Here is a 15826-nt window from a genome sequence, read left to right as displayed (position 1 = left end):
TTTAGAGAGGCGGTTTTAAATAACTGAAAGATGTTCCTTCTAAAAACACGACCGTACCTCCCACAGAGCCGCTCATCATCGCACTCATTCAGTCGGCTGCAGTTTGTTGTTTTAGCGTCCGACAGCGAGCGTGAATGTTTCACCAGCCGTATAATAGTTTGATACAGTTAGAGAGCGAAGCTGCTTTGTGCCGAGTTGTTTTGGCTGCAGGCAGTAAAGCCTGTCAAAACTCAGATTCACCCTCACAAAGACACTGCTGCTTCTCAGCTTCAAGAGAGCGTGAGGAAGCATGCAAATGTAGACACACACACACGCACACACACACACACACGCACACACACACACACACACACACCTTCAGTGACTCCAGACTAAAGGCTGATCTATCTGCTCTGTTGTTAACATAAAGCTCAAGTTTCCACTCATGGTGACATTCAACCGTTACAACCATGAGCTGATTCTGATCTACGACACTGATGCAAAAATATAAACACACACAAATGCAACACAAGCCTTGTAGAAGTTCAGGAACTCGTGTAAAAACAGACTCTGGTAAAAGTAGAAGTACTGGTTCAGCTTGTTTACTCCAGTAAAGTAATAGATTACAGGCTCTGACATGTACTCAGAGTATCAGAGTAAAAAGTCTCCCTCTGAAGGACATTTGTGCTCAAAGCTAACTGAAGCTCACGTCATATTAATAGAACTCAAAGACTATTAAAGTTAAAGGTAGAATCAGTAGGATTTGTCCCAGCTGTTCCTGAACGCACCACAAAGACAGTTGATTGTTGAGTCTCATTCCCAGGACGTCACATAGACACATGTTGGGTTGGTAAAGCGTCCCGAGCAGCAACAAAGAGAGAAAATCAGAAACTCTCTGCAGATACGAGACACTAACACGCCTTTTCTCCACATTCCAGTCTCCCTCTCTGTCTGTTTACGCCTTCTTACGGCTTTTACGTCTTTGTCTCGTCTCGCTGCGTCTGCCGTGCGTGATGTGCTCTGATTGGTCCACATCAGTCTGCTGATGGTGGGAAAGCAGCGTGATGACGCCAGATATTTTAAAGTATTTATTCTACGTTACTTCCCTCCTCGACTTTGGTTTGATTACAATGTTTATGCACCAAGAATCAAACTGTCGACTACAGAAAGTTTCTCATCAAATCCTGATAACTTTTTCATTTTATCAGATATTTACTGATAAAAATCCAAACGTTGCCATTTTTATCCTCCTCACATTTAGTTACCTTCAATTTCTTTTTTGTAAAGATGTAAATATATTTCTATTCCTTACCGTGTTTATTGTTTATTGTTGGATGACGTAACGTAACACATCTCACCAATATATAACAAAGATCTAAACATTCACAATCTTCACAAAACACAATACTAAGAGACGGGAAAGTTTTATAAGCCAGAGGAGGTCAGATGGTCTACAGCATTTCCATTGTAAGTTTAAAAATAAGTAGAATTTTTACATCCAGAAGAGTTAACTGATGTTAGCAGTTGTACAGGACATATTCAACTTCTGCAGGACAAAATACAGAATATGATTTTTTTTTTCTTCACAAAACAGTTAAATATTCATGACAAACTTCAGATAACGAGAATCTGGATGTGCTGGAAATAAAGCTGTTTTATGTTCTGGGTCGTATTTAGAACAATGAGATTAATGAGCAGAATCTGAGTCAATACCACGTCTCCAAAACTTCTCTTACTCTGAAAGTCTTCGCAGTGCTGCTTTAATGAGGAACTGAAGATTAAAAAGCTTGTTATGGAGCATATTTTCCAGCCTGATCTAAGTGCGACACGTCGTTCAGCTCAGAGCCGTCGTCGTCGTTAGAGACTGTTCTGGGGTCAGTGGAGTCTTCAGAGAGAATGGCAGAGACGTCTTGTTGACGTTGTGGAGGCGCTCTGACCCTGCAGGCCTCCTCGTTGGTATGCAGCGCTCATCTCAAACACCGCCGCGCTCTCTTTTAAGTGTCTCTCCTCTTATCTGTCCTCTCTGACCTTCTGTCCTCCCTCCCTTTCTTTTTCTGGCCATGCAGCAGATGTGGCTGAATACAGATGAACAATCCACGGAGGTATTTAGACTCTTTGTACTGATAACAGCTGCAGGCAGAACAGGAGAAAACTGATAAAAGTACAGGTAGTCAGGTATCATTAAGTCCACTGACCCGCCGATCTTCACTCTGTGCTCCAGTAACAGTTGAGCGAGCTTGGTACAGGTCTGAACCAGTCAGCTTCCCATTTCCTGTTAAACTTGTATGTGCTAAGTGCTGGATGTTGCTGGGGGACCAGAACCTCGACACGCTGACCGCGTGGAAGACATTTTGTTTATTCTGTCCCCAAAACCAAAACTAATGTTGTCTGATGTAAAGAGTGGAGGAGACTGAACATCAGCACCATGACCAAAGATACCGATGACTGGTTACAGTCGCACTGTGTATGGTCACATGTTAGCTAATGTTAGCAAAACACCATCTAACTACTTGCTAACTTATCATGGTACGCTAACAATACATCTGTGTTTCTGGAAGCTTTGAGGAGAATCTGAGGGACATTTGTGAGTTTACACCAGAAGTTCATGACAGTATTACAACAGTAGTCCTTTTTAGATAGAAAAGGCGGCACATTTGCTCCAAGGTAAGGGCGGCAATGTGCCGGCCTGTCTTTCTAAAACGGAGGTGTAATATTCCTCCTTTTCCAAAAGCCCTCTGAGGTAGGCGTAAACACGTGACGTGACGTGAAGCAGGAAGTTGGGCTGTGAACAGTGACAACACATTTGTCTTCAAAATAAGAGCTTTACATTGCACCCCATTGGAGTTTAGAACTGGGTTCTTAGCGGGGGGCTTTTAATTTGAAAGTAGCGACCGTTCCTAGCTTGCTGCTACAACAACAAGCTAACACAACCAAACAGCTACAGAGACCGAGGAGACGCTGCATCTCCTGGATCTCAGCGGCTGTCCAGTTGTTCATCTTAATGTCCGTGGATGAAGTGATGGACTGACTGCTGTGATCAGCTGTTTCCTGGTTTTAAAACTCCCCGGCTGTGGGTCGCACAACAGTGCAGGTCATCCACACCTCCGCCCACCTCACGCAGAGGCCGGCACATTGCCGCCTCGTTTTTAGATAGCAGGCGAGGAGGAAATAAGTGTTCCCTCCGAGGAGGAAAATCAGCGGACCACAACAGACCCCCAATATACCGCCTTCTGTCTAAAACCGCGGACCGAGCCGCCAAAAGGACGGGCAAATTGCCGGCTTGGTGCTCTGTCTAAAAACGGCTAGTGTCTCTGGGCAGGTTGCTGCCGCTGCTCCACCACCCGGCCTGTCCGCTCTACCTAACGAGCCCAGAGATACTGCTGATGTAGTGGACTGTGAGCTGTAGTTGCCCCGGTAAACACACCACCACTTTGGCTGTGTGCAGTGTCTCCATTAGGCATTGTGTACATTAGGACTATCAGATTACAAGAAATGCCATAGAATAAAAGTGCTTCTGGGAAAATAACAAATTATTTTTCTCACATTTCTTTTGTGAGACTGTTTGTTTCATGATTACTTCTAATACTTTGCTCTACAGGTCTGTCTGTGTCTACGACCAGGCAGGTTTTCAGCTCAGCTGCTAAATTTAAAGCATTATAACTTTAACAGTCTGGCTCTCTGTCATTGCTTGGCAACAGCAGCAGTTTGACAGCAGTGTGAGTCAGGAGAAGACGGATTGGCTTCTTTTTTAGTGTTCAGCTGTTATTGGAAGAAATTTGAGCAGCTGAAGCTCAGAGTCTGACAGCTGACGGACACGATGAGGCTCAGCAGGTAATGTACAGCGGCTTTTACAGCTTTGCCTCTGGAAACAACTCTGTGAGAGCGCTGAGAGTGTGTTTCACCGGCTCTGTTGGGTTTTATTTGGCTCTGGTTTCGTCTGTCTGCTGTGTTTTGTTTGTGGACGAAGATGGAGGAGGTAGAAATGAAGAGAAGCAGCACTGAAGGTGTGAAATCAGTGAGTAACGAGGCTGAACAGCTGCCACTTAAAGCCAGCGAGAGCGGCTGAAAGACTACAGGTGGTGTTCAGTCTCAGATGTCCAGCGATGGCCTAAAGAACGGTCAGCTGGGAGTCCCACTGCTCTGACTGGTTATGAATATATTCTGATATGATGAGAAGATGAGCTCACACAGCTGGAGACGTCGTGAGGATGAACTCAGACTGCTGTTGAATCCACCTGAGGCTGAGCTGATTAAACACCTTCAGACTGAGCAGCAGAGAAGTTAACTGAAGGTTAAACACTCATTTTGTGTTCTGCTCTGCGTTCACACACAGAAAGCTTTTACACCAGCTGCCACTTTAATTATCACACATCACGTCGGACTGATGGAGAGAGGACAGTGATCGATGCTGCGCTAATTAAATCTACGGAATGAAGCCGCGATGAATCAGTCTGGACGACGTATAGGTCCGCTGACGTGTGTGTGTGTGTGTCCTTTATTCTAACTGTTGTGTATATTGTATATAAAGCGTGTACTCACAATGAACTCCAATACAGCACTATAGTTAATCCATTTGCAATATATCATGTTTATTACAGACCAGCACGGTAAAGGATTAGGTACTCTGTTAACAAACTGTTCAGAAATCTGAGTAAAAGTAGTTTTTCTGTGGCCCTGATCCTTTTCTGTGCAAGAGAACAGGAGCCACATCTGATGAAAATGAGTTCTGACTAAAATAAATCAGAACCCTGACTTTATTATGACACGGCGTGATGGCGACTTTAGCAGCTCTATTACTGGCGTGACGTCGCTCGACATTTTGAACTCAGCATCCTGTTTGTGTTTTCATCCTGTCGATGACTCTGAGAGCACGATGTGCACGACAAACGTCTGAATCCTGAAGCTGAATTGAGGAAGTTATCTCTACAGAACCATCTTGTTTAACTACGAGAACCTATGAGAGGTGTGGTCCGGCTGGAGGGAGACGACCACAGAGAGAGAAAACACACCATCTCTACTTCTACTGCTAATTTACAGTCGAGACACATAGAAGTATGAAACGTGTTTTCTTTGAAAAAGTCCAAATGTAGGAAGAGACGCTGTCTTAAACCGACCCGTATTTTTTTCGTACACAGTTAATAAAAAAAGATGTAAACACTCTCGTTGTGATTGTTTCCATTAAGTACGTAATGAAAATCAAGTCACCAGGCAAAGATGAAGAAGTTATCGGCAAGCTGAGAGGAAAAGTTACACATTGTCTCCCAAAACAACTTTATTGATGACTTCTTCTTTGGAGCTTGTTCGAGGAGTAAAGCTGCTGTCAAAATATCAAAACACAGACTGATGTCGGTGCTCGTGTTCATGTTTATGTCCCTGCAGCTGCAACAGAACTATTAAAATAGATTTGATAAAGTAAATCGAACGTTCTCATTGATAATGTTTAGTGTCATGAATTTATTGTGTGTGAGTCTGACGAACAGAGCAAGTGATTATTTCTGAACAACAAATGTTTTAGCGTTCGTTCCGCTGAGAGATGAAGGAACTCATTTGGCTGCAGCTTGTGTTTCTCTCCCGACTCGTTTCTTTTCTAACACAATCCATTTTCTGCTCTTTTCTCGTCTCTTGATGACTTTCATGATTCATCTCCTCTATGTTAACTGATCCAGACCTCTTTGTGTCGGAGGCTCAAATCACAGGAAATGAAACAGTAACTTGCGTCTGTTTTGTCCTGAATCGATAGAGGGATTCTGTCCTGCTGTCGGACTCAATCATTAAACACAACACTCATGTGGTTCTGCAGAGGATCCTTCATTTCTCTCAGCTCGGTGGTCTCGACTCAGAGGTGAACAGAACATTCAGCTGCAGATCAACAGATCCAAGATTTACCTGAGACTCTCCCTCCAGTCTGAGCTGATTTACTTCAACATCTGCACAGACTGACTGTAAATCTGTCTGACACACAACTGAACTACAGTGAGCACACAAGCCGGGTCAAACGACGTGTTCATGCTTTAAAACCATTAATCTGCTAACATCTACAGTTGTAGCAGAGGAAACAAACCTGGACCTGGACGACCGAGATTAATGCTTCTTTCATGACTTTTAAGCTGGCAGTGATGTTTCTAATCAAATAAATAGGAAATAAATAAAGGAGAAGTTTAGAAATGTAGAGAAATTGTAAAGGAAACAAAGATGAAAATCAGAAGAAAAGAAGGTGAAGCCGTGTGAACTCTGCAGAGTTCAGCAGCTCTGAGATCATAAAACTGAGTCAGAACATGAAAAGCTGTTAAACTTTGACTTCAACACCAAACACGTTGTAACGCTCCGACAGCCTCCAGCGTCCGTCACACCGGCGGCCTCGTCAGCTCGCCACACATCAACAGTTAAATGTCAGCGTGTTTGTTTTGAGTGTCAGGACCTCCACAAACCTCCGACCGGAGTTATGAAGGTCACGACTGATTCTCCTTCAGATAAAATCACTTCTTAAAGAACAGTAGATCATTTTCAAGGCCCTGTTGTCAGTTCTTGTGATTGTTCAGACCACCTTTTGTGGCGTCCCAACCCGAGGAAACCAAACCAGCACTGTGACAAAATAAATTCAACCTAAACCAACGAAAAGTTGCGACATAAAGAGACCCTCAGTTTGAACTTATCTGTTGTTCTGCAGAAACGTACTGAGCTGACATTTATTCTGATTGGGTTGTAATGAACTCATGAACACTTCTGAGGTTAAATAAAGTCTCACGTTGTTCACAAGTCTTTATTTCTGGAAATGAAACATATTATTTTTGGCAGTTCAGCTCCGAAGGACAGATTCCTCTCAGAGAAACCAGAATAGAGTCAGTTACAGACGCAAGTTGGGTTTCTTATTCTTTAAAAATACATGTTGCCACATGGAGTAAATGTGCCAGCTGAGATTCCTGACAAGCAAAATGTTTCTGCTGCTCTCAAGGAACAAACCAGACTGCATTAAAAAAACAGAGGTAGGTCATAAAGTTGTAGCGTGGGGCCATAAATAGGCAGAGGAATGCCGGAGACATGTAGGGACAGAGTTGGACCATGCAACAGATCAGCTATTAGACCATAAATAGTCAGAGGATCAACAGATACATGAAGGTTTCAGCAGAAACCATGTGTGCCGGATGAGGATCTGCAGCAGAGACTGAGGGAAGTGACACAGCCGATGATACAGGAAGTTCTCAGATTCTTCTGATACGAGTCAGGCAGTGAGTTACAGACAAACATGCTGTTTGACCACAGCTAATATCAGACTGAATACACAAAAAGATAGCTTTAATGAAATAAAAACTGAAGTCCAAAGAGCCAAACACAGGCGACAAAAGCTGTCGGTGAAGAATCCAAGAACAGAATACCAGACAGGACAAACCGGAGAACACGGGGTCGGACACTCACTGAGAAACAGAAACAAACAGATCAGAGACGGAAAAATAGACTTAACACGACTACAGAGGGAAGACTGATAAGCAGAACAGAACAGAACAGAAGAGAACCACCCGACAGTGGAGGTCAGCTCCGGATCACTGCTGCAGTCAGGCTCATCAACAGGAGGGAAGAGAAATCTAAGTTTTAATCCTACAAGTTACTAGAGTCCTACTCTGAGCTCTGCTCCCGTCGGATCAGAACAGCTCCAGCATTAACTGATCCAGGCGAGCTAACATACCAGACTCCTTCTGACGCCTTTACATGCCTCTCATGAATGACTGTCAATTTTAAATATATTGCCAACCAAGTTCTTTATTTACAATCAAATCTTCTAGCCACCGCTCCAAAAAACATTTCTAAACACGTTATGATTATCGATATCTCTCTCTCAGAAACATGAAACATGGAACATGAGTAAGAGATGCAGAATACAGACATGACAGAGAATTTTACATCATAACTGTGATGTAATATTGACACGAGGCGGACCAACGAGGGAACGCTGCTGCTCTTTGATGCGAGAAGAAACCTCGCGGTTGTTGATTCTGCGGCAGCGTGGAAGCAGAAGGTGGAGGAAGTGAAGGTGTGTGTGACGCCACGCAACGTTTCCTGTCAGCAGGAACTCGCCACCAGTTTCTGAAGCAGACCGTCGAGGCGATAACACAAATCTAAGTCTTCTCCGTCAACATGAGTGAGGCGACTCTCTGCTGCAGCTGAGTGAGATCTCATGTGGAGTTAACGTCTCTCAGAGAGTTTCCCAAGAGTGTATTTTTATCTCCGCACACAATAAAAGTTCAGACTGAGCGTCTCTGTGGTGTTAAAACACAGAAATGTTAATTAAAGACAGTTAAATTAAGACTAAATCCAACTATGAATATCGCTAACACTCATTTTCAGGACATGTTTTTCACCAGACTCTGCACCGATCTAAAGAATCAGAACCAGCACTACGATCCGTCCTCTGATCCTGGACACATCAGCAGTGACTGATGAACCCATCCTGCCATCTTCCGTTTCAACTAGACAACATAATTTCTGCCACTCGTGGTCAATCAAAACAAATCAGAAGACGTCAGACGAACATGTGAAAGTCTGTCAGGACGTCACACCAACGATCTGTTGATGGTTCTGATCCAGATGTGGCAGTCTGGCAGGTTTTTGAAACCCGAGTATAAACTGAAACTCCCGTTAGCGGCCTCTGCTGTGATCCGATACAGGAAGAAAGAGCTCATCTCATTCAACATATTGTTCCAATTACAGAGATTGGTCAACGACGTGCATGCAGAGTCCAAATGAGCAAATTATCCTGAGCAGGTTCTCATAAACCCGAGGCCCGGGTGAGTTTACCTGCTCGTTTATTACATTTCATTTCTCTGTTGTTGACTTCACTCTGCTGTAATTTCCTTTGATATTTAGTTTTGGACTTCAGAAGAAAGTTTCCTTCTTCCTCGTGATTTATTGCTTGGCTGTAAATGCAAACAAAAAGCCGAACGTCTCCCTCGACTCCTCCGCAGTCATGAACCACAGAGCCTCCAGTCCTGAAAACTGTCTCTACACACTCGCAGCTTCAAAGGCGGCTTGATGAGCCGACAGGAAGGAAGAGACGGGAAGACGAGGATTGAGACACTTTTGTTCAGGTAGAACACCTGAAGCGGTGGAGACAAGCCTGAACCGGGCCGGCGCAGTGATCTGCTGCCCTGTCAGTCACAGAACACACTGTGAGGGTTGTTTGTGAGGTGGATGTTTCTGAAGTGATTCTGCAGAGCTGCATCTGTGCTGCGTTACCGCCATCAGAGGAGCCAAATGAGCTTCTGGAAACGTGAAACCTCGTGTTGATCTGCGTCAACATGTTACCGGAGCCGAAAACGAGGGGAACGTTTCAAACAATGTGATGGATGCAGCGAAAGTTCAGCGTTCTGCAAACTGTTTGTGGACTTTGGATCTCGGTGTTTATTTGGGATTTTATCAGTTTCCACTTTGGATCTGTGAGAGGTTTATTAATGTCAGGAGGGAGGCTGACATCACAGCCTGTGTTTTGGAAAACTGAATCTGGGAGTTGATTAAATAGTTACGGCAGTGTTGGTTGTTGTATTTCATCAGCACACTGAACTCTGCCCACGGCTGTTTGTACGGAAGGTGAAAACAGAGAAGTTTTGTTAAAGTCTGATGAATGTTCTCGAGTGAACAACATGAAGCAAACTTGAAAAATGTCTCATAACCGGCTCGGTCTGGAGAGACTGATCCGGTCTGGACGGGTTGTCAGGATCCAACAGAGATGTGTGAACGATAATCTCTTCGATCAGAGCGTATTGGCTCTAAACGACCACGTGAGTGATGACACTGATTGTTGTCCTGGAGGCACAGAAACACGACACTCCTGTTCTCCTCCTCACAGACAGACATCAGAACTCAGAAGATGTTTTTAAGGAGCAGAAAGCAGCTGCGCTCTAAAAGAGAGAGGGAGTTATCAGTGTTTACCCACAGTGCACCAGGAGATGCTGCGCTGGATAAGACAGCAGGCCATTAAGGCCGTTGACCTCGGGTGGTTTATCTCCACCCGCCTGCCTGTTTACTGTGAGCGTCTGACTGATGAACGGCGGCGGGAGTCACAGGAACAGTCGATGAGAGCCGGCGTTTGTTCCTCACAACATAAATATTCTGAAGGAGGGCTTGAAAGACGACAGACGGGCGTCGATACCGGACGGACTGAGAACTGCAATTATTTCACATTCCCGCAGACAGTTTTCTAAATCACTGCTCTTAAGATTGATTTCCTTCCTTTGAGGCAGCCGCTGGAGTTAACTCATGTTCAGAGGATCAGCCTGAACAGAACAACACTGAAGGTCAGTGAGGTGAGACATCGACAGGTAGAGATCCCAAACCATCCACAGCACAGACACAGCAGCTACAGCCACAAACTGGTGATTTTATGAAAAGGGGAGCAGTGATGAAGGTTGTTCCACGTTTTCTTTCTTGTCTTTCCAAAGACTTGAAAATCAAATCGATCTTGACTCCACTGAGTTGTGAACAGAGTGAAATAAAAGCTCTCAAAGAGTTTTCTGTCTTTGTTCTCGTCATGTAGAAATGAAGTGAAGCGAGACTGAAGGCGACAGTGAAATCATTTTAACTTCAAGAAGACAAAAGAGCCGAGAATGTTTTCAACCCAACAACTCAGAGACACGATGTTAGAAGACGGCTGTCAGAAACAACTCTGTCATCAGCTGCTGTTCAGTCAGATCAACCAACCAACCAATCAACCGACCGACCGACCGACCGACCAATCAACCAATCAACCAACCAACCAACCAACCAACCAACCAACCAACCAATCAACCAACCAATCAATCAACCAATCAATCATCAATCAACCATCAATCAGGCCAGCACACGGCTCCAGACTAACACTGTTTGCACTGTTTCTCTTGATCCAGGTGACACAATTTAACTCCTGATCACACAGATGATTGTAAACAGGATGAAGTTCAGATATTTTATGAAATATTGTATCAGACCTGATAAATTTCAGTCACACTGACGCGATCAGTGAAAATGTTTAACTGCGATCGATCAGTTTTGAAATCTGCCTTTAAAAATACATTTCTTAACTAACGGGGCTGCAGACGTTGTGTTTCCTGCAGCACTTTGTTCTGTTTATTTCCATGATGTGTTGAGACGTTTAATTAGAATGTTTTATTGTGTAATTAAACCATGTTGAGCTCTGAATCAGTCTTTTTAAAAATGAGTCTAAAAAATCAATATTTTGTCTGATTTATATTTAGTCAAACTTTAATCTGCACCTTTATTCCTGTTTTATGATCATTTATATGGAATTTAATTCAAATCTATCATTGGGAGAAATGAAGTAATGTGGCGGTGCAGCCAGTGTAAAGAAGTCTGGAGCCTGTGGAGGACCAGAACCAGACTCCTGTAATCAGACCGTCTGACTCACCAGTCTCTGCAGGATCCTCTTGCTCTTGTCGTCGGTGCAGTAGTCGGACAGGATGCTCCGGTGGACCAGAACCAGACCGTTCAGGAACAACCAGGAGCCGAACCAGAGCAGAGCGAACACCAGGGTCCCCCGACGGGACCACAGCCTGAGGCCGAGCCACCGGAGCAGGCAGAGCCCGCCGCCGCCGCGCCCCCCTCCACCCGACACCAGGCCTCCAGGCAGCATGGTGGTGACGGAGGCCCGGGAACAACTTCAGAACAGTTTGATGAAGACAGAAGCTGCTGGTTCTGAGAGGCTGGTCCTTTTGTTTGGCCTCAAGAAAAAGGAATTGTTTAAAATGTCACATTAAATCAGTCTGTGATTAAAATGTTCTGATTTAAATTTGTGTTAAAGACAGTCAGGAACCAGAATTTCTCCCACGAAGAAAAACATCCAGGAGGTCCGTTTGTGTCTGAGTTCCCTTCACTCTGCTGGTCCAGATGAAGTGACGGGCTGCCGGCTGTGTCCCCAGAAAAAACTAAAAAAAACAACAGAAATAGTCGAGCAGAAGAAGAGAGCGCTCTGTAATCATCCAATCAGAGCAACACGTTCATCACCGAGGCGACCGGTCCGACCTCCAGCTCGGCTCGACGGCGTCTCCACCAGAAACATTTGTAGAAGTTGTTTGTCCGCGCTGAGATTTAGTCTTTTCATGTCCGACTGCTTCATTTATTTCACTCGCAGCGAGTCAACAAATGTTGAGCAACAGGAAATAACTCAGCCGAGTCGCCGTGGCGCTCTGTGATGTGAGTGTCTGCGGCGCGGTGTGGCATCTGGACGACGACCGGCTGCACACACACATCTCCAGCTCCACACGCTCGCGCTCGCCGTCCTCGCCTCACCTCCTCGTGGCGTCTGCAGTTTGTGCGGCCGTCACGCCGTCGAGCTCAGACGAAACCATTTAAAGAGAACAAACCTCAAAACGTCTCGATGCTGGGAAAAGAAAGATGGAAACATTCCAAACCTAAAACATCCATCAGAGCGGGCGCTCTGCGGCGCGGCTGCAGAACGACTTCCTTAACGAGAGAAAAATAGATGCAGAAAAGTTTCCTTGATGTCAGAATGTGGACGCTCGCCGCGCTGCGGTCAGAAGACGAGCCGCTGGTGTCTGAAGAGACGTCCTGGATGTCTGTGACAGAGAGAGAGAGAGAGCTGATGTCAGATCTGTGAAACAATCCACAACACTCCATTATTCCAGCACCAAAACAAACACTCAGATCAAAGTTTTCTCTTCAAACTTTCATCTGAAGCTTCAACATTTTAAAACCATATTGATTTTCACGATGCTGAGAGTCTGCAGAGCTGATGTCTGATCGTCCTCTGACAGCTCGTCTGCAGAAACGCCAATAAAACTTCTCGTTTCCCCCAAAGTTCACCAAGGGTTCAGGAGAAGAGAGCGGCTCTGAAACTCGCCTCATTTCCCCTCCGACGTTCCCGATGAAAAAGCTAATTATCTCTTCCGTTTGCAGGGTCAGTCCAGGGTTTTCTCAAACGGGGATTCGAGCTCGTAGACTCGATCCTGGACTGAATATCTCAAGAGAAAACAAACAGAGAGAAGATTCAGTGTGTTTCCTCTCCTGCAGCAGCTCTAACGTCCAGAACACATGCTGTTATTTAGCTCTTATTACATTTTCCTCGTGCGGTTGTGGCTCCTCGGTCAGAAGCATCCAAACCATGAACTCAGCTTCCACACCGGAAAACAGAGAGAGACTTTTACAGAGTCCAACTCGTTCTGTCCTGAAGGGAAGAGAAGCAGGAGAAGGCAGATCGTCTGCTTCTTAAAATACCAGCGTTTGTTCCCTGTTGATGGGAAATGTGTGTCGGAGAGACGCAGCTGCTGTCAGCCGGCTCCCAGGAGAGAAAAACCATCCTGCTGCTGATGTGAACTCACAGGCTTCATCAGCAGCTCGACTTGAAATCCTCCATGAAGACGTCGACACGAAGGTGATCAGCAGGAGATCAAACCTGCGACTGATTCAGCTGATCCAACCTCAACATCACCAGACTCCCTTAACAAATGTGTTGATTTTAAGAGTTGTTGAGTTAAAACAAACTTTATAAACTGTCTCTGACTCATTCTGCATTATTTGAAGTAGTAACGATTAATAAATTATTTATTAACCCTCTGATCCTGACAACATGTCGCAGGGTCGGTTTTCTTGGAAAAATCATCAAAATGACAATTTATAATAAAAACAGGAAAAATATATAAATGATCTCCAGATTTTGAGATATTTGACAGAACATGAACAAATAATGTGCAATGAAACGCTTGTTTCAGGAAAAATAATCTTAAAATAGTTTCATTTAAAACGTCACCAGAAATAAACAGTTTGTACAAAGATCATTAAATTACATTTTAAACATCGTTAACACTTTCAGGCAGGTTTGAAAATGTAACATAAATCTGCCTTTTTTATGGATTTAACAGAATAAAATTAACAAAGAAACTCAGGTTTTGAATTCTTTAATTTAAAGGAGCAGTCTGTAGAAATAAAAAATGAGTGTTTATTCAGTCGTGGAATCAAAGAGTTTGATTATTTAGTTTGACTGAAGATCTTTTTGTGCTCATTAACATTTCTTCATTAAACCCACAGACTGCTCCTTTAATAATATAATAAGTCTCATGTAAATGTCACCAAAAAATAAAACAAGTTGATCCTTAAAATACTAATTTTTCTCATATTGTAACACTTTATTACATGTTTGTAAATGTTGTATAAATCCCAGACTTTCAGTTTTATAGAATAAATTGATAAATAATTTAAATTAATTCTTCATTTTTCATATTTAACTTGTTTTTGTGCCTTTTTTATGATTTATTGCATCAACTGAGACACTCTGATTTAATGTTTCAGTGGAAAATAAACACACTTTGAGTCAGAATGTGAAAACAAAGCACTTTGAAATTGTTTCAGTTTAAAGTTCCTGTTTGTAAGAAAAGTAGATTTTTCAGTCTCATGTGCAGATCGGACCTCTGAGCCGACCCGTCCTGCAGCGCCGGCATGTGACGGGCTGCCAGTGACACTCACAAATACACTTTGCTGCTTATTATCAAGTTTTAACTTTTATTTTTAATGGATCAGAAACAATCCAGATTATTGCTCAGCTGTGAAATGACAGTCGAGTCAAACCAGTCGGTCGTTCAGACGCAACAGGTGCCGATTAATAATCCTGCTGCTCTGTTTCACTCACCAGGTCCTCCAGAACACGGATCCTCCAGAACACGGATCCTCCAGAACACGGATCCTCCAGACGAGCTGCAGCGGGTCGAGCCGGCGAGCGTCTCTGAGATGTGAGGAGCAGCTGTGAGTTCCAGTTAACTCCTCGCAGCCTGTGAAGATGATTCAGCAGTCGGAGCTGTGAGTCTGCAGAGATCCAGAACCAGGAGGGTGAAACCACGTCCCAGATTAAAGATGCTTCGTGCTCCGGTCACATGCGGGTCGGGTTCAGTTGTCTGGTTCTGCTGAACTTGTGTGTTTCTGTGCAGGATGAATCATTAAACTGTTTGTAATCCACCTCCTTCTCCTGCAGAGGCGAGTCAGCAGGTGTAACAGAGAAGCAGGTAACTTCTCTGATCATGAACTCCTCAGAGAGTCCAAATGTTTGTGATCCTGCTGCTGAATCTGAACAAACTCCAGACTGTTGACTCTGCTGCAGCTGCTGACATCATTCAGAGGACCGCTGCTAGTTTGTCCTCAAAATCCAGACGACTGAACTTCTTTTTCTTCATCGTTACAGAAATAATAAATCTGTGTGTGATCCTGTTTGAGTCTCTGAGCAGCTCACAGATCTAAATCATCTGATGTCTGCTGGTCACAAACTCTCAGGAAAGTCTGAAGTGTGACGTGGAGCAGCAGCGCTCCGTCCGTGAAGATGCTCGAGGAGATGAACTGTGAGACTTTCCCACCAGGAGACGACCGACTGCCCGACGAGGAGCCGGGCTGTTCTGTAAACCCTGAACCTGGACTGTCAGGCAGCTCCTGCAGGCGACGCTGGTTCCTCCTCACGCTGCTGCTGCTGCTGCTGCTGCTGCTGCTGCTGCTGCTGCTGCCGCGCTCGCCCGGTGTGTGACGCTCCGACCGGCTGAAACTCAGTGTGTGTGTGTGTGTGAGTGTGTGTGTGTGTGAGAGAGAGAGAGAGAGCGCAAGTGTGTGTGTGTGTGTGTGTGTCAGCTTGTTAGCTCAGACTCATTCCTCTTCCTCGCTTCCTCCAGTCGGCTGCTCTCCCGGCTTTTTTCTTTCTCTTTCCTTTCCTACAGACTCTCCCTGTGTGTGTGTGTGTGTGTGTGTGTGTGTGTGTGTCTCCTTGTGTGTGTGTGTGTGTCTCCTTGTGTGTGTGTGTGTGTCTCCCTGTGTGTGTGTGTGTGTGTCTCCTCCTCTCAAACTGGATAGTCTCCCCCTTCTCCCCCCCCCT

The 15826-nt window shown here is 44.6% G+C and overlaps 1 protein-coding gene and 1 long non-coding RNA gene across 2 annotated transcripts in view; one reads left to right on the top strand and one right to left on the bottom strand.

Annotated features, from left to right (window-relative positions):
* The window catches only part of dipk1c (divergent protein kinase domain 1C), a 43105-nt gene extending 28386 nt beyond the window's left edge, over nt 1-14719 (bottom strand). The window contains exons 1-2 of the mRNA XM_030398163.1: nt 14606-14719; nt 11372-12539 (exon numbers count right to left, since the gene is read on the bottom strand). Coding sequence (XP_030254023.1) covers nt 11372-11596 — 225 coding nt within the window. The 5' untranslated portion in view covers nt 11597-12539; nt 14606-14719. The remainder of the gene's footprint in view (nt 1-11371; nt 12540-14605) is intronic.
* The window catches only part of LOC115570004 (uncharacterized), a 33810-nt gene extending 18929 nt beyond the window's left edge, over nt 1-14881 (top strand). Inside the window, exon 3 of the long non-coding RNA XR_003981664.1 lies at nt 14609-14881. This is a non-coding gene — a long non-coding RNA (uncharacterized LOC115570004). The remainder of the gene's footprint in view (nt 1-14608) is intronic.
* The last annotated feature ends 945 nt before the right edge of the window (nt 14882-15826 follow it).

Source organism: Sparus aurata, chromosome 19, assembly GCF_900880675.1.
Source record: "Sparus aurata chromosome 19, fSpaAur1.1, whole genome shotgun sequence".
In the NCBI taxonomy this organism is placed as follows: Eukaryota; Metazoa; Chordata; class Actinopteri; order Spariformes; family Sparidae; genus Sparus; species Sparus aurata.
This window is presented reverse-complemented; position numbering and strand designations above follow the sequence as displayed.